The 26,966-nt window shown below is 35.3% G+C and overlaps 1 protein-coding gene across 2 annotated transcripts in view; it reads right to left on the bottom strand.

Moving 5' to 3' along the window:
- LOC130441960 (titin) overlaps nucleotides 1-26,966 on the bottom strand; it is a 159,229-nt gene that overhangs the window by 57,219 nt on the left and 75,044 nt on the right. For both annotated transcript variants that reach the window (XM_056775888.1, XM_056775887.1), the window contains 12 exons: nucleotides 24,946-26,805; nucleotides 24,744-24,887; nucleotides 24,083-24,484; nucleotides 22,429-24,027; nucleotides 19,612-22,370; nucleotides 17,664-19,551; nucleotides 17,366-17,597; nucleotides 16,951-17,309; nucleotides 14,699-15,041; nucleotides 13,201-14,638; nucleotides 12,393-12,522; nucleotides 147-8,114 (listed from right to left, as the gene is read on the bottom strand). In XM_056775888.1, the coding sequence (XP_056631866.1) occupies nucleotides 147-8,114; nucleotides 12,393-12,522; nucleotides 13,201-14,638; nucleotides 14,699-15,041; nucleotides 16,951-17,309; nucleotides 17,366-17,597; nucleotides 17,664-19,551; nucleotides 19,612-22,370; nucleotides 22,429-24,027; nucleotides 24,083-24,484; nucleotides 24,744-24,887; nucleotides 24,946-26,805 (19,122 nt within the window). The remainder of the gene's footprint in view (nucleotides 1-146; nucleotides 8,115-12,392; nucleotides 12,523-13,200; nucleotides 14,639-14,698; nucleotides 15,042-16,950; nucleotides 17,310-17,365; nucleotides 17,598-17,663; nucleotides 19,552-19,611; nucleotides 22,371-22,428; nucleotides 24,028-24,082; nucleotides 24,485-24,743; nucleotides 24,888-24,945; nucleotides 26,806-26,966) is intronic.

Raw genomic sequence — 26,966 nt, 5'->3', positions numbered from 1 at the left:
GAATTAATAAAAAATAAATACATAATTAAAAGCAAGGTATAAAAAGCGAAATTTTTAAAGAGAGCAGCGATTGTTAAAGGCAACACAGGCGATTTTATAATTAATTCTTATTTTGATTCGAAGCCACACTACAAATTATTTTGTACCTAAAATGACAAGGTTAGCTGTAGATGTTGCTGCACCAGCCGAATTTGTAGCTTTGCAAGAATAAATAGCAACATCTTGAGGTTCTACTTTCGCAAACTCCAAGGTGACTGTATCTTCAACGATATTAACGAAAGCTCTTTCGTTAGCTTGGAATATTTTTTCGTTTTTGTACCATGTTATTTCGGGGAATGGAGTACCTTCAACTTTACAGGTTATAATTGCCGGTTTACCTTCTTCCGCAACAACAGGTTCAACTCTTTGGATAAATCTGGGAGCAACGGTCTTCTTTTTGGCTCTCCTTCCGATAGTTTTTTCCATTACTGTTTTATGCGTTGTCTTTTCTTTAATTTCTACATCGTCAGTTAGATTTTCTACTGGTAATTTATCGATTGTTTCTGTTATCCTTTTTTGAGAAATTATCTCTAATTCTGGAATAGGTTGACTATCATCAAATGAAACCATCTTTGGTTTGTCTTTTTTGATTTTTTTAGATGATATTTTCACGGTAATATCTTTCTGGAATTCTTCTTGATCTTTCTCTTCCGTAGGCTGTTGCACAATTTCTTCGGGCGTCTTGGATACTACTTTCTTCTCTATTAGTTTTATTTCAGTCGTAGACATGACTACTTTGGTGTCTTCTATGGGAACTTCTTCTACTTTTTCCGGTTTTAGTTGTACAACTTCCTCAACTTCTGGAGTTTGATAATCTATCTTTTCTTCTACTAGTGATAATTCCGGTTTTTCTGTTTCCGGTATTTTTGATTTTGTTTTCTGCTTCTCTTTCTTGGTTTTCTTTGCGATTGGCTTTATTGATATTTGATCTTCGACCTCTTCTATTTCAACTTCTGTTGGAGTTTCTCGTTTTACATCCTCCGTTTCAATTTTATATTCTGGCAGAGCAGATTTATCTTTGGAAATGGGTTTGAGTTTGATATCTTCTTTTTCTTCCTCTGGAATAGGTTTTCTTTTACCTTTAGGCCAATCTTTGGATTCCTCGATTTCTTTCGGCTTTTCTTTTGGTGTTCTCCTCCAAGGAGCTGTCGTTTCTTCAGCTATGGGTTCTGCTTCTCGAATTTCATCCGATTGTGCCACCGGTTGCATTATTACGACGTCAATCTTCTCTTCTTCAGTTTTTGAAGGTATCTGTAAGTTAATTTCTCCTAAATCTTTAGATTCAACATCAGTTTTTGGTATTTTCTTTGGTGTCGTGATTTCCGTTATTTTTTGGACTTCTTGTGGAGTTTTCTTAACTGGTTTCAAATTAACCTCTTCTTTTGTTTCCTCTTTTTTAGGTATTTTTCCTTTTCCAATTTTAATTGTAATTTTTTCTTCTTCTGGGATATCCTTCTTCGGTTTTTCTTGTCGTTGCCATGGGATACTCTGCGTTTCTTGTTCCTCCTTTGGTTTTTTGTCGAAATCGACTTTATCCGCCACTTCAGGAATGTATTTATCGTTATCCTCAATTTCAGGCAGTTCTTCATATTTTGTTGGCTTCTTGGGTTTAATTTTTCTTGTCGTTTTCTCTTCTATTATAGTTTCTTCTTTGGGGATTGGTTTCAAACTGACTTTTTCAATTTCAGTTTCTTCTTCAGTCTTAGTTTCGGGACGCTTAACTGGTTTCAGTTTTACTTCTTCTGGTTTTATTTCTTCTTGATCGTATTTTTTAGCAACTTTAGGTTTAAGCTTTTCTTTATCTTCTACTTTTAATACTATAGTATCTTCAACTACTGTAACTGTTTCTATTATAATCGAATCTGGTATTTTTTCTTCTTGATCTCTCTCTTCTTCTTCATCTTTTGATTGTTCGACTGCCTTTTCATCAGGAATTGCAGTTTTCTCTGGTTTTACCTTTCTTTTCTTCTTTCTTATCTTTCGCTTGGATTTATCGGTATGTATCTCTTCTTCTTCCTCTTCTTCTGAGGATGATGAAATTATTTTACCTTCCAAGGTCTTTTTCTTCAAAGGTCTAAGTTCTACTTTCTCTAAATCTTTGACATGTTCTTTCTTTTGTACTTGTGTTGGCTTGAGTTTTACAGCTTCTTTATTCCAAGGAATAATTTCTTCCTCAGTTTTTTGAATGATAATTTCTTCCTCGTGTACCTTATATATATCTTTAACTGTTTCTTCTGGCTGTTGAGTTTCTTCAGGCTTGAGTACTTGTTCCTGGGCGTCTTCGCCTTTAATTGGTTGTTTCGGTTTACGCCATGATTTTGTTTCAGGTTGCTTGGTTTCGGGAACCTCTTCCACCTCTGCTGATTTGGTTTCGACTATCTCTTCTTTAGGAAACTGCACTTCTTGATCTTGTTCTTCAATTTCAATTCTTTCATCTTTCAATTTTTTGTCTTCTCTAACTTTTTTGATACTCTTCTTCCGTTTTTTCAAATCAATATCTCCCTTTTCTTCTTCTACATCTTTTATCACATCTTTCTCTTCGATTTCCTCTTTCTTGAATGGTTTCAGCTCTACTTTCTCTAACTCATCTTTAACAATTTCCTTTCGTTCCTTTTTAGTTCGTTTCAAAGTAATAGCTTGTTTGTTCCATGGAACTACTTCTTCTTTTGGTTTTCGCAAATCAATATCTTCTTCTATTACTTTAAATATCTCTTTTGGAACTTCCTCAGCCTGTTCCTCTTCAAGAACAATCGGTTTTTGCTGCTCTACCTCCGGCTTCAGAGGTTGTCTAGGCTTGCGCCAAGATTTTGTATCAAGCTGTTGGATTTCAGGAACATCTTCCACCTTTGCTATATCTGTTTTCACAGTTTCTTCCTTTGGAACTTCCTCGGTTATCTTCTGTTCTTCAATTTCGATTCTATCATCTCTTACAATTTTGTCTTTTTCAATCTTCTTGTCAACTTTCTTTCGTTTATCTCCTTCTTTATCCTCTTCCACGTCTTTTATAATAACTTCTTCTTCTATATGCTGCTTCTTGAATGGTTTCAACTCTACTTTCTCTAACTCATCTTTAACAATTTCCTTTCGTTCCTTTTTCGTTCGTTTCAAAGTAATAGCTTGTTTGTTCCATGGAACTACTTCTTCTTTTGGTTTTTGCAAATCAATGTCTTCTTCTTTTACCTTGTATATGTCTTTAGGCACTTCCTCAAGTTTTTCTTCTTCAGGAACAACTGGTTGTTGCTCCTCTACTTCTGGCTTCAGAGGTTGTCTAGGCTTCCGCCAAGATTTTGTATCGGGCTGTTTAGTTTCAGGAACATCGTCCACTTTTGCCATATCTGTTTTCACAGTTTCTTCCTTTGGAACTTGCTCGGTTATCTTTTGTTCTTCAATTTCGATTCTATCATCGCTTACAATTTTGTCTTTTTCAATCTTCTTGGTAATTTTCATTCGTTTATCTCCTTCTTTATCCTCTTCCACGTCTTTTATAATAACTTCTTCTTCTATATGCTGCTTCTTGAATGGTTTCAACTCTACTTTCTCTAACTCATCTTTAACAATTTCCTTTCGTTCCTTTTTCGTTCGTTTCAAAGTAATAGCTTGTTTGTTCCACGGAACTACTTCTTCTTTTGGTTTTTGTAAATCAATATCTTCTTCTATTACTTTAAATATCTCTTTTGGAACTTCCTCAGCCTGTTCCTCTTCAGCAACAATCGGTTTTTGCTGCTCTACCTCTGGCTTCAGAGGTTGTCTAGGCTTGCGCCAAGATTTTGTATCGGGCTGTTGGATTTCAGGAACATCTTCCACCTTTGCTATATCTGTTTTCACAGTTTCTTCCTTTGGAACTTGCTCGGTTATCTTTTGTTCTTCAATTTCGATTCTATCATCTCTTACAATTTTGTCTTTTTCAATCTTCTTGGTAATTTTCATTCGTTTATCTCCTTCTTTATCCTCTTCCACGTCTTTTATAATAACTTCTTCTTCTATATGCTGCTTCTTGAATGGTTTCAACTCTACTTTCTCTAACTCATCTTTAACAATTTCCTTTCGTTCCTTTTTCGTTCGTTTCAAAGTAATAGCTTGTTTGTTCCACGGAACTACTTCTTCTTTTGGTTTTTGTAAATCAATATCTTCTTCTATTACTTTAAATATCTCTTTTGGAACTTCCTCAGCCTGTTCCTCTTCAGCAACAATCGGTTTTTGCTGCTCTACCTCTGGCTTCAGAGGTTGTCTAGGCTTGCGCCAAGATTTTGTATCGGGCTGTTGGATTTCAGGAACATCTTCCACCTTTGCTATATCTGTTTTCACAGTTTCTTCCTTTTGAACTTGCTCGGTTATCTTTTGTTCTTCAATTTCGATTCTATCATCTCTTACAATTTTGTCTTTTTCAATCTTCTTGGTAATTTTCATTCGTTTATCTCCTTCTTTATCCTCTTCCACGTCTTTTATAATAACTTCTTCTTCTATATGCTGCTTCTTGAATGGTTTCAACTCTACTTTCTCTAACTCATCTTTAACAATTTCCTTTCGTTCCTTTTTCGTTCGTTTCAAAGTAATAGCTTGTTTGTTCCACGGAACTACTTCTTCTTTTGGTTTTTGTAAATCAATATCTTCTTCTATTACTTTAAATATCTCTTTTGGAACTTCCTCAGCCTGTTCCTCTTCAGCAACAATCGGTTTTTGCTGCTCTACCTCTGGCTTCAGAGGTTGTCTAGGCTTGCGCCAAGATTTTGTATCGGGCTGTTGGATTTCAGGAACATCTTCCACCTTTGCTATATCTGTTTTCACAGTTTCTTCCTTTGGAACTTGCTCGGTTATCTTTTGTTCTTCAATTTCGATTCTATCATCTCTTACAATTTTGTCTTTTTCAATCTTCTTGTCAATTTTCTTTCGTTTATCTTCTTCTTTATCCTCTTCCACGTCTTTTATCATAACTTCTTCTTCTATATGCTGTTTCTTGAATGGTTTCAACTCTACTTTCTCTAACTCATCTTTAACAATTTCCTTTCGTTCCTTTTTCGTTCGCTTCAAAGTAATAGCTTGTTTGTTCCACGGAACTACTTCTTCTTTTGGTTTTTGCAAATAAATGTCTTCTTCTTTTACCTTGTATATGTCTTTAGGCACTTCCTCAAGTTTTTCTTCTTCAGGAACAACTGGTTGTTGCTCCTCTACTTCTGGCTTCAGAGGTTGTCTAGGCTTGCGCCAAGATTTTGTATCAAGCTGTTGGATTTCAGGAACATCTTCCACCTTTGCTATATCTGTTTTCACAGTTTCTTCCTTTGGAACTTCCTCGGTTATCTTCTGTTCTTCAATTTCGATTCTATCATCTCTTACAATTTTGTCTTTTTCAATCTTCTTGTCAACTTTCTTTCGTTTATCTCCTTCTTTATCCTCTTCCACGTCTTTTATAATAACTTCTTCTTCTATATGCTGCTTCTTGAATGGTTTCAACTCTACTTTCTCTAACTCATCTTTAACAATTTCCTTTCGTTCCTTTTTCGTTCGTTTCAAAGTAATAGCTTGTTTGTTCCATGGAACTACTTCTTCTTTTGGTTTTTGCAAATCAATGTCTTCTTCTTTTACCTTGTATATGTCTTTAGGCACTTCCTCAAGTTTTTCTTCTTCAGGAACAACTGGTTGTTGCTCCTCTACTTCTGGCTTCAGAGGTTGTCTAGGCTTGCGCCAAGATTTTGTATCAGGCTGTTGGATTTCAGTAACATCTTCCACCTTTGCTATATCTGTTTTCACAGTTTCTTCCTTTGGAACTTGCTCGGTTATCTTTTGTTCTTCAATTTCGATTCTATTATCTCTTACAATTTTGTCTTTTCCAATTTTCTTGTCAACTTTCTTTCGTTTATCTTCTTCTTTCTCCTTTTCCACGTCTTTTATAATAACTTCTTCTTCTATATGCTGCTTCTTGAATGGTTTCAGCGCTACTTTCTCTATCTCATCTTTAACAATTTCCTTTCGTTCCTTTTTAGTTCGTTTCAAAGTAATAGCTTGTTTGTTCCACGGAACTACTTCTTCTTTTGGTTTTTGCAAATCAATATCTTCTTCTATTACTTTGCATATCTCTTTTGGAACTTCTTCAGCCTGTTCCTCTTCAGGAACAACTGGTTGTTGCTGCTCTACTTCTGATTTCAGAGGTTGTCTAGGCTTGCGCCAAGATTTTGTATCGGGCTGTTGGATTTCAGGAACATCTTCCACCCTTGCTATATCTGTTTTCACAGTTTCTTCCTTTGGAACTTGCTCGGTTATCTTTTGTTCTTCAATTACGATTCTATCATCTCTTACAATTTTGTCTTTTTCAATCTTCTTGTCAACTTTCTTTCGTTTATCTTCTTCTTTCTCCTCTTCCACGTCTTTTATAATAACTTCTTCTTCTATATGCTGTTTCTTGAATGGTTTCAACTCTACTTTCTCTATCTCATCTTTAACAATTTCCTTGCGTTCCTTTTTCGTTCGCTTCAAAGTAATAGCTTGTTTGTTCCATGGAACTACTTCTTCTTTTGGTTTTTGCAAATCAATGTCATCTTCTTTTACTTTATATATCTCTGTAAGTTTCTTTTCGAGCTGTTGAGTTTCTGGTACAACTTGCTGTTCTTCTTCTACACCAGCCTTGAGTGGTTGTTTTGGTTTTCGCCATGATTTCGTATCAGGTACATCTTGTTCCTTTGGAATCTGTTGAGATTCTACTTCCGTATCTTTAATTAGAGTTTTTTCTTCAACGTGATGTTTTTTGAAAGGTTTGAGTTCGTCTTCTTCCACGATATCTTTTACTTGTTCTTTCTTTTCTATCTTAGTACGTTTAATAGCGAGAGCATGTTTTTTCCATGGTACAATTTCCTCTTCACCTTCCTCAAATGTGGATACTTCTTCTGTTACTTTATATTGCGGGATTTCAGTTTTCTCATCTTCTATTCTCTCTTTAACGATTTCTCTGTGTTCCTTATGCGTTTTCTTCAATTTAATCTCTTGTTTATTCCATGGCATCTTAGGTTTTGGTCGTTCTTCAGTTTCTGGTTTCTTGCGTTGTCTCCAATCACGTGCTTCTAATTGTTGACTTTCAATCACGTTCTGATTCTCATCTATTCTTAAAACAGATGTATCTTCAACAATCTGAGTTGATTCTATTTCTTGTTTAGGTTTCCTCATTTCATCTTCATCTGGTTGTGTTTCAGATCCGGCCTTTAACGGTTTTAGAGAAACTTCTTCTAATGTTTCTTTTGGTATTTCTTTTTGTTGTCTCGGTGTCTTTTTCAATACTATTTCTTGTTTATTCCAAGGTATTGGTTCTTGTACTGGTTTTTCTATTTCTCTTTGAACTTCTTCTTGCTTTTTATGTGGAATATCTTCAGTTATTTTTTTCTTTCTCCAGTCTTTGAATTCTGCAGTCTGTTCTTGTTGTTCAGTAATATTTTCATCTAATTTTAACAAAATTTTGTCTTCTTCATGGAATTGTTTTTCTATTCGAGTTCTTTGCTTACGCCAATCTTTTTGTTGTAGTTTTTGATCAGTCTCGATTAGTTCTTGTTCTATAATTTTCAATTTAGTAGTATCCTCAGTTTCAAGGTGTTGTTGTATATGTTGTTCTGGTCTTCTTTCTTTACGCCAATCTTTCTTAGACAAACCTTTTTCTTGTGTAATTTGTTCTGTTTCGAATTCTAACATAGTCTTATCCTCAGTTTCTGTATAAGGTTGTTTAAGAGGCTTCAAAGTAACATCCTCTAATTTTTCTCTTTCAATATCTTTCTTTTCTATTTTAGTTTTCTTTAGAATTATCTGTTGTTGTGTCCATGGTTGAACCTGTGATTTTTGTTGTTCTTCAATTCTTTGAAGACTCGTTGAATCTTTCCTGTAAGTTTTTCGCACTCTTTTTTGTCTCCAAGGCAATGATTCATCGCCTACTGGTAATTCAATATCTTCTTGCAGTTGTTGCGAACCTCCTTTCGAACCTAATGTTGCTTTTTGTGAATTCGTTCCCGGACCTCCACCAATTCCATCCTTAATGTATGTTTGTTTGTCTTCACGGTCTATTATTTCGGTTTTTGATGTTTTTCGATACGTTCCTACGCGTTCTGAAAAGTTATTTGATCTTACTAATGTAGAAAATATCCTAAGTACACAAATTATAATAATTTTATAAGAAAGAAAAAGAATTTTTTAACCTGACCTCGTATATATTATAGAAATAATAATATAAAACATAAAAAGTACGAAAAAAGGTTTCTGTTCTAGTTAGTTTCAACTAAAATTAAATAATAAAAATATAAATAACAGAAATATTTTATTTATTGTGTATACATAAAACAATTTTTCATGGTGTATTATTTATGTTATCCTAATTTCCAGATATTGGTGAAGTCTCACATATGGTTTTTTCTCACATTTTGACCAATTGCCAAGTTATGTAACTACTAATTATTATAATAAACTAAATATACATTCGCGAGCAAAAAAATTGATTCGAGTCGTACAATCACCATCTCATAGCCATTGGTCCTAGCTTTATAATGAGTTATCTACGTTGTTATTGAGTTATTTTTTTTTATAATTTATTTGGAATTAACCCAACAATATTTCCCTTGATCTAACAACAGCTTCCAATCGATTTATATGGACGGGCATTGTCTTGGATTTTATTTAAGACTGCGCGAATTTTTCACTGGCTCTTCGTCAACCTCTAACATATCGTAAGCGAGCCCGAGCTTGGGATTAATTTGAGGCCAGTACCTGGCCTTTATGACTTAAGGTTAGTTGCCTTGATTCTTCTTTTTACTTTGGAAACGACAGTCAACTCTGGTAACAGAAAATCTCGCTCTGACCTCTAATCACAGGAGTCTGAGTTGCTTTTTTGTTCACGAGATATCAAAAAACTTGAAATTCTATTATTAAAAATTGTGTCAAACTTTTCGTGACCTTGAAAAATCCCTCGACAGGTAAAATAAATTCTTGGCACTCGTATTATTTTTCGGATAAAACAAACAATATGGAAACAGTAGTTTGTACAATATTCAAGATAAATGAGTCCTGATGTCATTGAAAATTATGAATCATTAATCAAAACTGTGTGTCTTGCAGAGGCGGTTTACGTGTAGTGCCAATAATCGTAAATGAAAATTGGCTGGGTTGTAAAATTTTTCTTTATAATTTATATTCACTCGGATTAATTTTATATCAGAATAAATCGAAATTTTCAAAATAAACTTCCTATTTTAAAAGCCACGTGAAAGATTTTAATTTAGACACATTATCATTATAAAGTTATTAATTTTTTTAATGAATTTTCAATAAAAAAAATATTATTTTCAAAAAATTTAGTCTTTTGTTATATACTCTGTCTAAAGAGTTGTCCACCACAAGACCTGATAATTTTACAGAGTCAACGACGACGACTTCACCTTTAGAAACTTTGTTTGCAAGAAGACAACCATGCGAGAGGTGTTTCCCCGTAGACGATTTCGAAAAGTGCCATTTTCTAATGAAACATTTTTAATGTCATTAATTGTACTAAAAAGCTCTGCTAAAACTAGGGGGAGGGCATATAAAAGAAACTGAAATGTCTCGCATGAATTTAGAAACACCCTGTATAAATTTAGTTATAATTTTTTTACCGCGCTTTAAATATAGTTATTACAATGTTGTCATATATTTTGTGATAATCGCCGGTACGTTATTCGAAATTGTTTAAATTTATTTTTAATTTCTAATTTAATTTATTTGTGAGATAAAATAGATGAAACCTCCCGAAATCTATTTTTATTTCGTATATACATCAAAATTTTATAGTTATAACTCTCTATGATGTAATAACCATGGGTGAATTTAAAGATAAACATTCTAAGGTTAATTTTCTCGTGGAAGCGATTACTAAATATAATTCATCATCTCCCGCGTATTTTTATTTTTGTATGACCAAGTTTGGCCTACTCTTTGACGTTATTTTTAGCATAGTGACTCAAAAAAAGTACAATTGAAATTTAAAAACTAAATTGAAAACGTTGCACACGTCACTCGGCGGCCCCCACCACGCTGTGTGTCATATCCAACGGCCAGACGTATATTCGGTTAAGTTGCAGTCGTGTTTTTAGTATTGGCGCGTAAACTTAGTGGAAGTGATTTACGTGTGGTTTTTTGTGTTTGTGAAATAATTTCGTCGCCACATAATATTATAGATTAATATAAAGGGTTAAATATACTTTCAATTATAATAAAACGAATTGTTTATTTAAAACTTTTGAAATTACATCTATAATTTTATGTGGCTCGTATTGAACAGGCTAGACTTGTTGGTGTATGTAAAATATTGATCAAATTCCAGCTTATTGTATATAAAAAAATTGATTGTTCACTGATTTTCTTTTCTGTATTTCACTAACAAATAAAATAAGAACTTATTGTAGAATTTCTTTCTGGAAAACCGCCAATTATCGTAGTGAGAGTGATTCATAGGATATAAAAATTATCATCGTAAAATTTACTAGGAAAAAAAATTTGGTTGTATTTCAAATTACTCTCTGTTATATTTTTAAGGTGTAATAACATCTAGCAAGGTGCAAAGATCTCGGTGGGGTCTCCAAATTTAGAACGCACATAACGTACAGTTCGAAAATAGTTTCATTATGTGTCATCGTGCACACGGCCCCACTAGTTTTACAAAATTTCTATTTCTTCGAAACGGATTTAGAATTTTATGATTAATGTTGTGACTGACAGATTTTATACGTTACGACGGACTTATCGTTTAATAAAAAAATTTAAACAAAAATTTGTTTTATTTCATTTTGAAGCATATCGAAATCGTATATACAGGAGGGTGAATCATTTTCTAAAACTAATATTAATCTATATATAGAAAAACAAAATCTACAAGTTTGAGCTTTAAATATCAATTTTTAGTATTTAAATATAAAGTTTCACCGTTTAAAAAGCATGTAAGAAATTTTTATTTCTAAAACCACTTTTTTACGATAATACAAAATAGTTTGATGGATCTTGTGGAGAATTTTATACTTTTCGAAGTCGTTGAAACACATTTTTCAACCAGTGCGAGTTACCCCCAAAAAATGATTTCGAAGAGCACAAAATTCTCCACAAAGTTGATCAGACTGATTTGCATTATTGTGAAAAGTGAAAAGAAAAAAAAAATATTTGTTACATGTATTTTATACTTAATACACGATTATACTGTCTGACGCGCGTTCAGTCTCTGAAGACGATAACTTGGTTATCCAAAACGTCAGATAGTGTAATTGTGAGTATTTGTGTAGTTTAAACAGTGTGTTCAGTATAAATAACATCAATGGTTTCACAAATTCCAATATTTTAAATGGTAAAACTTTATATTTAAATCGTAAGTACCAAAAATTGATTTTAATACTTCTAAATGTTTTTAATTTTACGTCTCTTCTGTTTTAAAATTAGTTTTTTTTCAATAATTTTTGAAATATTGATAAAAAATTGACTTTTCGATTTAACTTCAGTCTTTATCAAAATATTTTGATCAAAAATTATAAAAAAAACTATTTTAAAACAGAAGAGACCTAAAATTAAAAACATTTAGAAATATTAATATATTAAAGGATCTAAGAAATAAGAAATGGTATTTGGAACTCAAAGGTGGTGCGATTTTTTTTTTCTATACGTAGATTAATATTTAGTTTGAGCAACGAAAAAATTTTTTTCGAAAATAAATCAGTGTTAAGTGTATACAGGGTATACACTTAACACAACCCTACACACTGCCACTATATTTATTTTTTTTCAAATTAATAAAAATACCAACGAAAATAAGTTTTTTTAATTTTGTGTAGAATCAATAATTTGTTGTCGTATATGTATTAGGGAAAATAATTTATAAAGAGACACTAATTATTATACAGGTTACTTGAAACTCGTTTTTTTTAATAATAGCATTTTATTAAATAAATTACGGCATTTATACATGAAATTTTAAAACTTAAGCCAGCTTTCAGCGTATTAGAGCCAAAGCTGCGTGTATATATATATATATATATATATATATATATATATATATATATATATATATATATATATATATATATATATATATAATATAATCATTCCTCAAACATATCACGTGGAACTTGAACAACATTTGACGTCACCATTGCTATTAACCTAACTTTTTGGAATTTTTTTCCTCTCAATCCACTGATTCATTGTTAAAAACAAAACGATATTTATAATGATCAATCAATAACTTTTCATGAAAATCGCTATTGATTAATTATTATTTTGTAAAAAAAAATAGAGCAGCTCAAAGCTGTAATTACTAATAACAACTATATGAATCAAAATTTAACAATTTATATTTTATAGCAATCATTTCTTACTTTTGACTATTAGTTTAGCGGATTGTTCAACTTGACCTGCCGACGAAGTTGCTCTGCAAGTGAAAATTCCTGTGTCTTCTTCGTACGTCGAAGATATCAATAAAACGGCATTATTTCCTTCTTGAATCATCTACAAAGATATTTCAATTAACGAAATGAAATTTTCGAAGCTGTTTATTTTGAAAATATTCAGAATAGCAGAGCAAAGATAATCGAAAGATATTTTTAGTTTCATTTTACCTAAAATTTTGTATAGCAACAATTGTCAAGAATAATCCTTGACAAGACATTGTTCAACTAGGACCTCTTTCATTTTCTACCAGAATTAATAGTCATATTAGAAAACTAGTAAGGAGATGTAGTTTGGTTTAGATACGAAAATGTCTACAGTAGAACATTTTTCTGATCCACAAAAAATTAACGACCTTCAAAATACTTCTTTGTCTTCTCGTTCCTTCTACAAGAATCATTGACAGTCTCTTCCTTACGCTTGTCTACTTTAAAAAAATACAAAATTTTATATCTCTCCCGCTCTTTTCATCTGAAATACCCAATCATGGTTACCCACATCTGATCATATTTTGTAGTTGCAAGTTTGTCATCGAGATCAACAATTCATCAAGATGTCTTTTGGAGAAGAGACAGCAGCTATCAAGACACATGTTTTCCTAATAGTACAACCTAAAGAGGTTTCAATATCTACAGGAATTTCTTTACCGTTACTCTATTTTTTTTCTTACTAAGTACCATGATAAAATTAGCAAAACAGAATGAAAAAATAATCTGTAGTTTAGATACGATTTCTTACCTGAAAATCTGGCGATTCCGGTATGAGGAAACCTTCTCTCAACCATTGGATAGTAGGTTTAGGTTTACCAGAAATGGTAGTTTTAAATTGAGCTGGACTACCTTCGAGTACGGTTATATCTTTCATGGGGGACAAAGATGGAGCAACTTCTTGAGTTTCGGGTACTACGACTTTTAATTTTGCCTGAGTTGATACGACACCGGCTGGATTTTCAGCTACGCATTTATAGATTCCTTCGTCTTCGGGGAAGGCTTCGGAAATCTTTAGCATACAAAAATCTCCTTCTTTGGTCATTTGAAAGTATTTGGAGGGTTTGATAACTTTGTCCGCCTTTTGCCATTTGATAGTCGCAGTCGGTTTAGCTGATATTTTGCATCTAAACATTACGGCTTGGCCTTCTTTTATTGTTTGATCTTTGAGTGGTTCTATAACCGTAGGGGCTTTCTCGGAACCTGGAGTTGTTGGTTTGGAAGGTTTTTGAGATGAAGATGGAGTTGTTATTATACATTCAGCTTCGCATCGAGCTTCGCCCGAATTATTAATAGCCACACATTCGTATTTTCCGGCGTCTTCAGGTACCACTTCAATAATCAATAGAGTATATACCTCGTCTTCTTCCAAAGTTTTGTATCTTATATCTGAAACGATTTTCTTCCCGTTTTTCAACCAATAGACATCGATGGGTTTGGTACCGTCTATTTTAGCGTCGAATCTTACCAACTGTCCAATATTGGTTCTGGTACTTTGAATTGTCGTGGTGAAACTTGGGGGAATAGCGCCGCGAGTACCATGTCTACGTCTTTCTTGTACCACCAAGTTAGCACTACATTTAGCAGTACCGCCACGATTTTCGGCTACAACGCTGAACACCCCCGAATCTTCCATAAATACTTGTCTTAGTTGTAGAATAGATTTTGTACTGAAGGTGTAAATTTTTAGATCGGGGGAGCTTGTTATAGGGAAGTTTTCTCTGTACCAGGTTATTTTTGGTAACGGATCCCCATCGAATTCGACTTCGAATTTAGCCGAATCGTTTTCGAACGCTCTCACCGGTTGTATCTTTTTAGTAAATACCGGAGGGTTTGTTGGTAATACTTGTCCTTGTACCACCCTTTCGGTAGTTTTTCCTTTATGTTCAACGTCGGTTGTTTCGGTGGCTGTGATATGTCTCGTGATTTCGGTATCTCCTTTTACTTCTTTTTGCGTTTGTTTTTGTTTTGATACGTGAATTTCTCTTCCGTGTACACCGGATTCTGTAGGTTCCGGCGGATACGCTCCTTTTTTCGAATCGATTTCAACTTCTTGTTGTATGAATTCTTGACCTTTATCGGTTTTTCTTAATCTGACCATATCTTTATGCGGTACTTGTTTAGGTTGCTCGGGTTTAGGTAGACGAGGAATCGGTGCTAAATTAACGTCATAAGAAGGTTTTTCTTCCCTTTAAAAAAAAAACAGAAATTATTTTTTTCATATCTAATCGTATTAATTATATACTTACAAATTTTCTTCATATTGTTGTGCCATTCCTCTGGTGACAGTACTGCTTACAATCTTTTCTCCCGGTATAGCGAATTGATGAGATTGCTCGCGTAGTCTAATTTCTTTAGATACTTGTTGATTTTCAAGTTCTTGTAATTTGCTGTAATATTCTTTGCTTTTTTTGTCTTTTATAGTTTTTTGCCATTCTGTATCTGGTTCTGAATATTCTTTGGATTGCACGTGAATTCCAGTAACATTCATACCAGTTTCTCTTAAAGTAGTATTGCGCTCATCAAACACTCGTTCGAGTTCGGTTTCGGTACGTTCTTTTTGATAATCGGCTAGCTCCAGATCATACCAAGCTAACAAATCATAATAAATATGAGCGTCACCAACAAATTTTTTAAAAATAACATAGAGTAATTTATTTTTGTAATCACCAATTAATTTAATACCATCTCTTATGAGAATGTATAAAAAATTTATAAATTACTCTATATAACGACAAATTTTAACACTGTACATACACTAAAATAGTTTAATAAAGGTAAAACATTATAAAATTTGAATGAAAAAGGTTTTTAAATTCAACGTTTATTGTATGTATTAAGATTTATAGTACACGATCTTAATGAGGACCCACATCATAGATGATCGATTCCGGGTCTCCCTTGATGTTTTAATACAACAAATATGGTCAATCATCATAACTTTTACATTGTTTATATTCTCTAATTTTATAATGTAATACCTACAATATGCACAATGACAAAATTCTGAAAACAGACAAAATCTCAACAAGTTTAGTTGCTTATGTCATTTTCCTTTGCTACGTCCATAGTGGAGGCGAGGCTTGTCTGAAGGATCTATCAAACAAAAAATATATTTCTACAATATACCGAGTCTTAACGCGAATATAAACGCTGTAAACTAACATATGCAGTTGAAGAAACCTCATATTCTGGTTCTAGTAGAAACAAAGATGAATTTAACAACATCCAAGGTTCACTTTGGATATCCTATATATATTCAAATATAATTTTGGACTCGTTTCGATAGGGAAGAGAACCTTGAGCTTTCAGATCAGCTGGTTGCAGCAGAACTAACGACGAGAGGTATGAAGCTGAAGATTTTTTCACGGACTGAACCAACTAGAATCCCCGATGACTTTGGTAGCCTCTTAGATCTGTTTCTAACAACAGACCCTAATCTGTATAACGGGATCTGTACCTGGGACTGCAGCTCAGGATTTGGTCATATCTGATTATGAAATAAGATCATTTGGTTGTTTGGAGTTGAGGTCGCGTGGCCGAATTAGCTAAGACAGCTCCACAAAAACTTGTTGTCTTCTTTGAGACTAAAAAGTTAGGTACTAAGCAACAGCTTCTAATGGTCTACAAGTCCCAAATTCGAAATATTGCCCGCTTATTTGGAGTTCGACATCCAAGCATACCCTAAGGAGGCTTGACTCGATACAGAAGGAGGTGATTCGGTTTATAGCTTGATCAGAAACCTGAACAGCATAAAGCATAGAAGAAAGGTCGCTGATATCAATCTGTTTTACTGATATTATCACAGCTGTTCCGAGCTGTCTAGCATAATCCCACCTAGAGCAGCTTCTACTAGATCTATATGACAGGCAGACGTGGTTTATGAATGCCTAGTTCGTCTACAGACCACTAGAACGAGACTCTTTTCTTTAGAGAAGTGCCAGACTGTAGAATCAGCTACCAAGGGATGATTTACAACGAAATGAACACTAAACTTGGTTGAGATTTTATTTTTGTACTTATTTTCCTATTTGTGAAATAAAACAAATGCAAAAATGAACAAAATTTGAAACTGAGACTTTCGGTTCAAACGAAATTATCTTGAAGTATAAGCGTTTAATGGTACATAAAAGAACTAAAGCACAACATCTAATGCATACCTGTCCGAAAACCTTCATCGGCGTAAGCTTTTATCCTGTGCTTCAAAGCGATTTATGGCTCAAAGAAGAAATTTGAAAGGAAAGGAAACGAGGTGAAGGAAAGAAAAGAAAATGTTTCAGAAAAGTTAGTGTATTGTGCGAAAATGCGATCTATGCCTTTTGTAGTTGTTAATTGTAATGTGCATCGTATATATATAGGGTGTTTTAATAGTAAACAGTTAAAATTTAACGATCAAGTATCCATTTTTCAGCACAATTTGATCATGAAACCATAACTTTTTTATTAAACACCCTGTGCATGTGAGTATATAGCTTGTGTATCAATTTCTCGAACAACTTACGTCTCGGTGAATTCTTAAGAACTCCGCGGTAGTCGTCATGTCTTGGTATGATTTTTAGTTCAGTTTCGGCGATGGCTTCGCCAACCGAACTACGAGCGATCACCTCGACCTTACCAGTATCGTACTGGCGAGTTTTCGGTATATCCATATGGTACATTCCGTCGTAAGTAAGCTTGTAGCGTGAGCCATTAACTACAGTATGACCGTTAATTAACCACATAACACGAGGACGAGGATGACCGGTGACTCTGCAACAGAATCTCGCCCATTCTCCTTCTTCGACTGTAACTGGTTCGGGTTTGCTGACGAATACCGGTGCTTGACGCGGTTTAGCGTCCTCGGGTGCTTCTTCTGGTACACTGTAATAACAAATTATTTGAATATTGGATTAATTTATTTTATAAATTGAAATTACATTTGCCAAGCGGCTTCGAGTTCTCTAATTTTTTCAATACTCTTCATTCCTTTAGGTAATTGCGAATCGTAAATTATTCCAGGTTTACCGGTTGTTTTAATTATAGCTCTAGTTTCGTCCATGCCATACAAATTCGTAGCTCTACATAAATATTCTCCGCTATCTTCGGGATAAACCCAACCGAAATTCATAGCGACGTAACCGAAATCGTAAATGGGGGTAAATCTATTTTCTGGAAATTAAAAAAATAAATCCATTTTGAGATTTTTTAAAACGAAACTTGATATAAGATACTTACTATGTGGTAGAGGTTTTCCGTTGAGGAACCATTCTACTTTCATATTAGGATCTCCGACAGGTGCTAATTGACATTCGAATTTAGTAGTTTGCATTTCTACTAATTCAGTTTGATCTTTGATTTGCGTTACGAATCTCGGAGGTTGTTTCTTTTCTACATCATACAAATCGTCTTCTGTTAAATATATTTCTGAAGTATACTTTTTAATTGCCGCTTCCATTTGCATAAGAGTCTCGGATTTTTTCATACCTTTCGGTACTTGATTTTGTAAGATGATATTCGGTAGTTTTTTACAAGAAACGCTGGCTTTAGTAAAATCTTCTCCGTAATCATTGACAGCTCTACAAACGTATTCGCCGGAATCTTCGGAATAAACGTAAAGGATATCAAGTGATATGAAACCCAGATCGAAAACTGTTCTATAGCGATGTCCTGATGGTAATAATTTACCGTTTCTGTACCATTCTATTCTAAGTTTAGGATCATCTTTTGGTTCGACTCTACATTCGAAATGTACCGATTCGGCTTCTTCGACTGTGGAGGATTCGATTTGCGTGATGAATTTCGGTGGAGAGTAAGTTTTTTCTTTATCTGGAGCTTGAGAAACCGGTCCTTTTTCGAGTTCTTTAAGTTTTTCGGCGCTCATACCGGAAGGAAGTTGACTTTCTGTATCGATATTCTTTTTTGTTTTAGTAGTAACTGTAGCTTTAGTTGTAGCCGTTCCCCATTTATTAGTAGCTCTACAAATATATTCACCAGCGTCTCTGGTATACGAATAATCTATATCTAAAGATATAAATCCGAAATCGTTGATTTGATGTACTCTAGAACCTGTCGCGAACGGTCTTCCGTTATGGAACCAATCGATTCTCATAGTAGAATCGTTTACTGGTTCGACTCGACAATCGAAATGAATAGGACCACCTTCGGGTACATCAACATTATCTTTAATTTCAACTGTAAATCTCGGCGGATTAGGTTGTTCTTCTTCTGATAATAATTCTTCTTTTTTATGAAGTTGTTCTTCTAATCTCTGTATACTTTCGGTTCCCGTACGGAAATTTGAAGGTAATTGCGGTTCCATGATGATACCTTGTCGTCCTTTCACTTGTAATTGACATGAAACTGTAGCTTCTCCATGGCGATTTGTTGCTTTACAAGTATATAAACCGGAATCTCTTTGATATACGCCTGATACTTCTAAAATTACGAAACCGAAATCGTTGATTGTTTTAATTCTAGATCCCGACCAGAGCGGTTTTCCGTTATGGAACCATTCCACTCTCATACTTTGATCGTTTACGGGTATCAATCTACATTCGAAATGAGCTAAACCGTTTTCGTTTAATATCAAATCCGAAGGGGAAGTTATAAATTCCGGTGGTTTACCGGTATCGTCGTCTGGTGTTAATTGAGCAGGCGCGGCTCCTAATCCTTCTAATTCGGCGATTTTATCTATAGTACCTTCCATACCTTTAGGTAATTGTGATTCAAGTATGATACTCCTTTTACCGGATACTTTCATTGATGCTGTAGTTACCGCTTCGCCGTATTCGTTGAAAGCTCTACAAGAATATTCTCCGGAATCTTCGGGGTAAACCGGCGAGATTTCGAGTATTACGAAACCGAAATCGCAGAAAGTACGGAATCTCGAACCTGTTCGGAGAGGTTTACCATTCCAGAACCATTCAACTTTGAGTTTAGGATCGTCCGTTGGTATAAGTCTAGCTTCGAAATGAGCGTTTTCTCCTTCTCGGAGACTGTCGATATTCGACAATGGAACGGTGAAAACAGGCGCTTTACCAATCTTTGTGTCTTCTCTTTCTTCTTTAGTTCGTATCATCGAGTCTTCTAAAGTTTGTATTTTTTCTAGACCACCTTCCATGCCCTGAAAAAACAATTATTTACAATAAATTTCGAAGTAAGAATGATTTATTAGTAAATTTACCCGCGGGAGTTGCGAGTCCAAGATCAAATTCGTCTTCGATACGCATTTCAAATAAGCCTTAGTGGAATCTTGACCGTATTTATTGTACGCTCTGCATTCGTATTCTCCAGAATTTTCTTCGTAACAATATAGAATATCAAGAATAACGATACCGAAATCGTGGAAGGTACGGTATCTATGACCGTGAGGTAGTTTCTTACCATTATAGTACCATTCTACTACAAGATCCGGATCGGTAACTGGAGTAAGACGAGCTTCGAAGTGCGCGCTTTGTCCTTCGACCAATTTCGTAACGTCTTGTATTTGAGTGACGAATTTGGGTGGTTCGGTAACTGGTGTAGACGGAGCTTGAGCTTGTTGACCTTGTAAACTTTCTAATTCCCTAATTTTAGCTAAAGATTCCGGTTGTAGGGTATCGGTGAATACGCCCGCTCTTCCACGAGCTGATATCGTAGCTTTAGTGAAATCTTCGCCGTATTTATTATAAGCTCTACAAACGTATTCGCCAGAATCGTGGTCTTGAATATAAGAAATATCCATTACGACGAAACCGAAATCGGATACGGTTTTTATTCTGTTTTTATCTAAAATTGGTTGTCCGTTATGGTACCATTCTACTTTAAGATCCGGATCGTTAACTGGGATCAAAGTACATTCGAAATGAGCCGATTGGCCGTCTTTAAGACCGACAATATCTTTGATATGAGTTGTAAATACCGGTTTTTGTCCGGAAATTTTCTCCGTACATTGTAAGGTGACGCTTTGTTCGGCTTTACCCCATTTATTAGTAGCTACGCAAGTGTATGTACCGGAATCTTCAATTTTAGTTCCGAGAATTTCTAATACGACCATACCGAAAGCATGTACGGTTCTAAATCTATGGGAAGCTTCGATAGTTTTACCATTATAAAACCATTCGACTTTCATAGTTTGATCACCTACTGGAGTTAAACCAGCTTCGAAATGGGCTATTTCTCCTTCTTTAAGATTAGTGAGGTTGGTAAATTCGGAAGTGAAGACGGGAGCGTGTCCTTCTTCGAGTTCAGCTTTCGGCATATCCGGTCGATGAAGCGAATCCTCCAAATCTTGTATCTTCTCAAGACCTTCTTGTCCTTTAGGATGTTGAGTGCGTTCGATTAGATTAGATTTGCCGGTACAGTATATGGTAGTTGAAGTAAAAGCTTCGCCGTTTTTATTGGAAGCTTTGCAAGTGTAGATACCTTGATCTCTTTCGTAAACATCGGTGACATCTAATGTGACGAAACCGAATTCTTGCGTGAATTTAAATCTGCTACCGTGTTCGATGGATTTTCCGTTAAAGAACCATTCGATTTTCATGTTAGGATCTTCTTTGGGTTCTACTGTACCTTCGAGATGCAAAGGTTGTCCTTCTGTGAGTTTAAATTCGGGATTAAGAGGAATAACCCAAACGGGTTTACCGTAATCTTTTTCCGGTGCTGATGTTTGTCTTCTATATTTGCCGGCGATGGCCTCTTCGACGTCTTGTACAGCTTCGAGTCCGGCTTTACCTTGAGGATGTTGAGTATCTAAATAGATGTTCTGTTTGGGAATACAACGTAACGATCCGGAAGTTGTAGCTGATCCTTTGCTGTTGGTAGCTTTACAAGTATATATTCCGGAATCGGATTCATAAGAATGAATTATGTCTAAAGCTACGTAACCAAAATCGTAAGTCGATTTATATTTGGCACCAGACGGAAGAGGTTTTCCATTTACGAACCATTCTATTTTAAGAGTTGGATCTTTTGAAGGTTCCACATTACATTCAAAATGTACGTTATCTCCTTCCATACATTCGACGTTGTTTAAATGACTTATGAAAATAGGAAGTTCGTATACTGGTTCGGGAGTATCTTTTTTAACTTCGGGATGTTTTTCGAGTGCTTCTAATTTGGGAATAGCATCGGGATGTAAAGTTTGTCCTAATAACCAATGTCTGTCTTCGATCTTTAACGAACACGTCGAAATAGCTTCTCCGAGTTTATTAGTCGCTTTACAAGTATATATAGCCGAATCGTCTTCTCTTAATCCGTTAATAGATAAAGTAACTAAACCAAAATCGAAAGTACTACGTAATCTAGTACCGGTAGCTAAAGATATTCCGTTCTTAAACCATTCGATACGTAAATTAGGATCTGCTCTTGGTTCTACTTGCGCTTCCAAATAAACGTGTTGTCCTTCTACGAGTTTATCGTAACTCTTTAAATGCGTAGTAAAAACTGGTGGTTGTTGAGGTGTAGTATCGACAAACATTTCTGGTACTTTATTCATTTCGGCTTCTTTGAGTTGAATCTTTTGCCAAGCGTCGGGTTGCAAAGGTTCGCCGACGATATTAGATCGAGGTTTAACTTTCATAGATATAGAAGAAACTGCTTCTCCTGATTTATTGATAGCTTTACACATATAAACTCCGGAATCTTCTTTTACCGTAGACATAATATCCAAAGTAACGAATCCGAAATCGTGGGTTACTTTGAATCGCGATCCTAGTTTGAGTTCGACTCCGTTGACGTACCATTCGAATTTTAAATCGGCGTCGCCGACCGGTACGACTCTAGCTTCAAAATGAGCGTGTTGTCCTTCCCAGAGTTCGGAAGGACCGGTGAGTAATTGAGTAAATATCGGTTTTTCGAATTGACGTTCGGGTTCGTCCGGTTTAGGAGCTTGCGGTTGTTCGAGAAGAGCTATTCTCTTTTGAGCTTCGGGATGTTGAGTATCCAACAGGATGCTGGCTTCAGCTAAAATATAAATTCGTTATTAGATTTAATATTTATTATATATAAATGTTTTACTTACTTCTAATTTTCATAGATGCTGTCGTAACGGCTTCTCCGAGTGGATTTGTAGCTCTGCAAATATATACACCTTCGTCTTCAGCTCTTATATGTGTGATATCGAGGGAGACGAAACCGAAATCGTGGATTTTAGTTATACGAGAACTATCTTCTAACGGTTGTTCGTTTCTGAACCATTCTACTTTTAATGTTGGATCTCCTACGGGAATCAAACGACATTCGAAATGAGCCGTTTGTCCTTCTTGAATAAAATCGATGTTTTGAAGTGGTTGTGTAAAGACAGGTCTTTGTCTAGTGACGGGTTCTTCGGTTTCTGGACGTTTATAAGGTGTATGTTCTTCGAGTTGTCTAATTTTTTCTAAACCTTCGGGTCTTTGTGATTCTAATATGATATTACTTTTAGCGATTACTTTGAGGTTTATAGAAGAAACGCATTGACCTAGATTGTTGATAGCTTTAACGGAATATTCACCGGCGTCTTCGGGTACGGCGTGACCGATATCGAGAGCTATATATCCGAAATCGAAAGTAATATGGAATCTGGAAGCTGAAGGTAATGGTTTACCGTTATGGTAGAATTCAATTCTCAAATTTGGATCGTGAATTGGTTGAACTTGAGCTTCGAAATGAGCCGTTTGTCCTTCGTAAATTTCCGTAGTTCCTCTTAATTCCGTTACGAAAGTAGGAGGTGTAGGTGTGGGTTCTTCTATCTCTAAACGAGCGTGGTGTCCTTGCGCTTCCAATTCCCTAATTTTTTCTAAACCTTCCGGATGTTGAGTATCGAATATAATACTTTTTCTACTTCCACATTTAATCGTACACGTATTTACCGCTTCCCCTACTAAATTAGTAGCTTTGCACATATATGTACCGCTGTCTTCGGCGTAAGTATACAAAATATCTAAAGCTACGTATCCAAAATCGTGCGTTGTTCTAAATCGATGTCCAGCTCGTAATTTTACACCGTTTACGTACCATTCAATTTTTAGGTTAGGATCGTTCACAGGCTCTACTCTACATTCTAAATGAGCATGTTCGCTTTCTTTGAGATTCTCCAGACTTATCAATGGAGTTAGGAATACCGGCTTTTGTGGAGCGGTTTCGATTTCTTCTTTCTTTGGTCTTTCGTAGCTTTCGAGTTGTCTTATCTTAGATAAACGTTGTTCATCGAGAGTTTCTAAATAGAGACCGGATTTTGCTGTTACTGATACACCGGCGGTTGTTACTGCTTCTCCCACGGCGTTTTTAGCTTTACACATATAAGTACCGGTATCTTCTGCGTAAGCGTACAAAATATCTAAAGCTACGTAACCGAAATCGTAAGTAGTTTTGAATCTGTGACCAGTTTGTATCGGTCTTCCGTTACAGAACCATTCAACTCGCATAGTCGGATCGTTTACTGGAGTTAAAGTAGCTTCTAAATGAGCGGTAGCTCCTTCTGGTAAATTTTCGATTGTTTTTAATCCTCTACCGAATTGTGGTTTCTCTAAAACGATAGCATCTTCGTGTGATATACGTTTATATTTTGAATCGTCTTCTAGATGTTGAATTTTTTGGAGAGCTCCTTCGTGTTGAGTATCTCTAATAATTGATGATTTAGCTGAAAATATGTTAGAATTAAATAGATATCTAATTGTTGAAACGTTTTAACTTACATTTAACGGTTGTTACGACTGAAGAACTAGCTTGCCCGATACGATTTGTAGCTCTACAAGTATATTCACCGGTATCTTCAGCGTAAGCTGTCAATATATCGAGACTGGCGAAACCAAAATCGTAAGCTGTTCTAAATCTATGACCAGTTGTTAAAGGTTTATCATTATGGAACCATTCTACTTTGAGATCGGTATCCATGTACGGTTCTATTCTACATTCGTAATGGGCACTTTGTCCTTCGAAGATTTCGGCTGGACCGTTTAATTTGGTAGTGAAAATCGGTGCGGTAGTGATTGATATTTCTTCTTCTTCACGTCTTTGGTATCTACTAGAATCTTCTAGTTGACGTAATTTTGTTAAAGCTCCTTCGTGTTGAGATTCGAGTTGAAGAGATGCTTTAGCTATAAAACGAAATTATATTTATAATTCTGAAAATTTCGGCTCCCATTTCGAAGCCATTATCAAGAAAAGAATAAGCTTTTACTAATAAGAAGTGATCCGATTCTGTAAATCACATTTCAGTTGATTCCGAGGCCTCAATCTGTTTCTTTTTATATTTGTTGTTTCAGCTTTTATTATCTTTGGAATTGGCAGATTGAAGCTTTGGAAATAGAAACAAATCATTACAAACACGAGAAGATCTTAGAAAAAATAACTTACATTGAACAAACAATGTTGCTGATGTAACTGCTTCACCTAAATCGTTTACAGCTCTGCAAGTATACGTTCCAGAATCTTCCGGATTGACGTATTTCATATTAAGAGCGACGTAACCAAAATCGTGCATCGTAGTTAAACGATTTGCTATAAATAAAACGATATATTAAAAAAAAAATTAATCCGACTAATATTTAGTACTTACAAGCTTGTATAGGTACTCCATTTCGTAACCATTCGACTTTCAAACGAGAATCTCCTACTGGAATTAATCTAGCTTCGAAATGAGCTGCTTGATTTTCTGCTACTTTTAAATCTTTAATCGGCATAGTGAAGCAAGGCGCTTGACTGATTGTTTCTTCTTGTACAGTTTTTCTTTGATACCTCGAGGAATCTTCTAGCTCCGTGATGCGCTCCAAAGCTCCTTCGTGTACTGATTCCAAGTAAATTGATTTTTTAGATTGGACGTTACAAATGGCAGAAGTTACAGCTTCTCCTAAAGCGTTTGTAGCTCTACAAGTGTACGTTCCTGAATCTTCCGGATAAGTATAAAGGATGTCTAAAGCTACGAAGCCGAAATTATTGGTTTCGGTGAATCTGGAACCAGATTTTAACGGTTTTCCGTTATGGAACCATTCGACTTTCATAGTAGGATCAGATACTGGAATCAATCTACATTCAAAATGAGCTCTTTGTCCTTCCCTGATATCGATATTTTTTAAGGACGTCGTGAATATAGGAGCTTGTGTTGTTAATTCTTCAACTTCTTCTTTTCTATGGTATCTAGAACGATCTTCTAGATGTTGAATTTGTTGCAATCCAGTTTCGTTTTGAGTAGAAGTGATTATCTGTCCCGAAGGTCTACATCGTAAGACGCAGTTAACTTCATCGGTTCCGACTAGATTTGTTGCTCGACACGTATAAGTTCCGGAATCTTCAGATATAAGATCGACAACATCGAGAGCTACGTAACCAAAATCGTGAATTGGTCTAAATCGGTGGCCCACCGTTACCGGACGACCGTTTTTAAACCATTCGACTTTCAAATTCGGATCGGTTACCGGTTCGATTTTACATTCGAAATGAGCGTGTTTACCTTCGGTCATATTTTCCAAATTCTTCGGTTTGGTTACGAATTTCGGTTTAACCGTAACTTGTTCGTCAACGAACTCGGTTCTTTTGTATCTAGAGGAATCTTCTAGATACTGGATTTTTTCTAGACCCGCCGGATGCTGCGATTCGAATAATAAATCTTTTTTCGCGATTACTTTCACTGAGCACGACGTCACCGCTTCTCCTAATTGATTTCTAGCTTGACAAGTATATACACCGGAATCGACGGGATATACGCTCAAAAGATCTAAAGCGACGTAATCGAAATCGTAAGCTGGTCTGAATCGGTGACCAGTTTTTACCGGTACGCCGTTTACGAACCATTCAACCCTCATAGTAGGATCACCGACGGGTTGAAGACGACATTCCATATGTACATTAGTACCTTCGACGGTTTCGATATTATGTAACGATCTAGTAAACTGCGGAGCTTGTAAAACAGTCACATCTTCAGCTATGTGTTTACGATAGCGCGAAGAATCTTCTAGATGTTGAATTTGTTCGAGGGATTGCTCATGTTGTGAGTCGGTTATTATATCTGACGATGAGGAAATAACTCTAACGCAAGATGAAGTATGCGCTGAACCTAATTGATTAACAGCTCGTACTGTATATTCTCCGGAATCGGCGGCGTTCGCGTGGATAATGTCTAAAGCAACAAATCCGAAGTCGTTGTACGTTCTAAATCTAGAACCGACGGTGACTGGTCTTCCGTTGCAGTACCATTCTACTCTCATCGTCGGATCGCCCATCGGTTCTAATCGACATTCGAGATGAATATTTTTACCTTCAGATACCGGAGCTGGATCCGATAGAGGTACTACGAAGACCGGTTTCGATTTACATAGTTCTTCTATTTGGTATTGAGGCTCGACGAATTTAGATTGTTCGATATGTTTGGTTTTGTCGTATGCACCGCGATGCATACTTCTTGTATCGATACTGGATCTCGCTATAAAAATAAATACGATTCATATTTTATCAAAAAAATATTGAATATAATAGATTGTCGATTTTACTGACAGTTGATTATGACGAAAAGAATTCACCAATAGGATTTTGCGAACAAAAGAATTTTTATTTTAGGCAATAGAATCAAAGACGCTTGGTGAT

Source organism: Diorhabda sublineata, chromosome 3, assembly GCF_026230105.1.
Source record: "Diorhabda sublineata isolate icDioSubl1.1 chromosome 3, icDioSubl1.1, whole genome shotgun sequence".
NCBI classification, from domain to species: Eukaryota; Metazoa; Arthropoda; class Insecta; order Coleoptera; family Chrysomelidae; genus Diorhabda; species Diorhabda sublineata.
The sequence above is the reverse complement of the archived record's forward strand: the minus strand, read 5'-3'. Positions and strand labels throughout refer to the sequence as shown.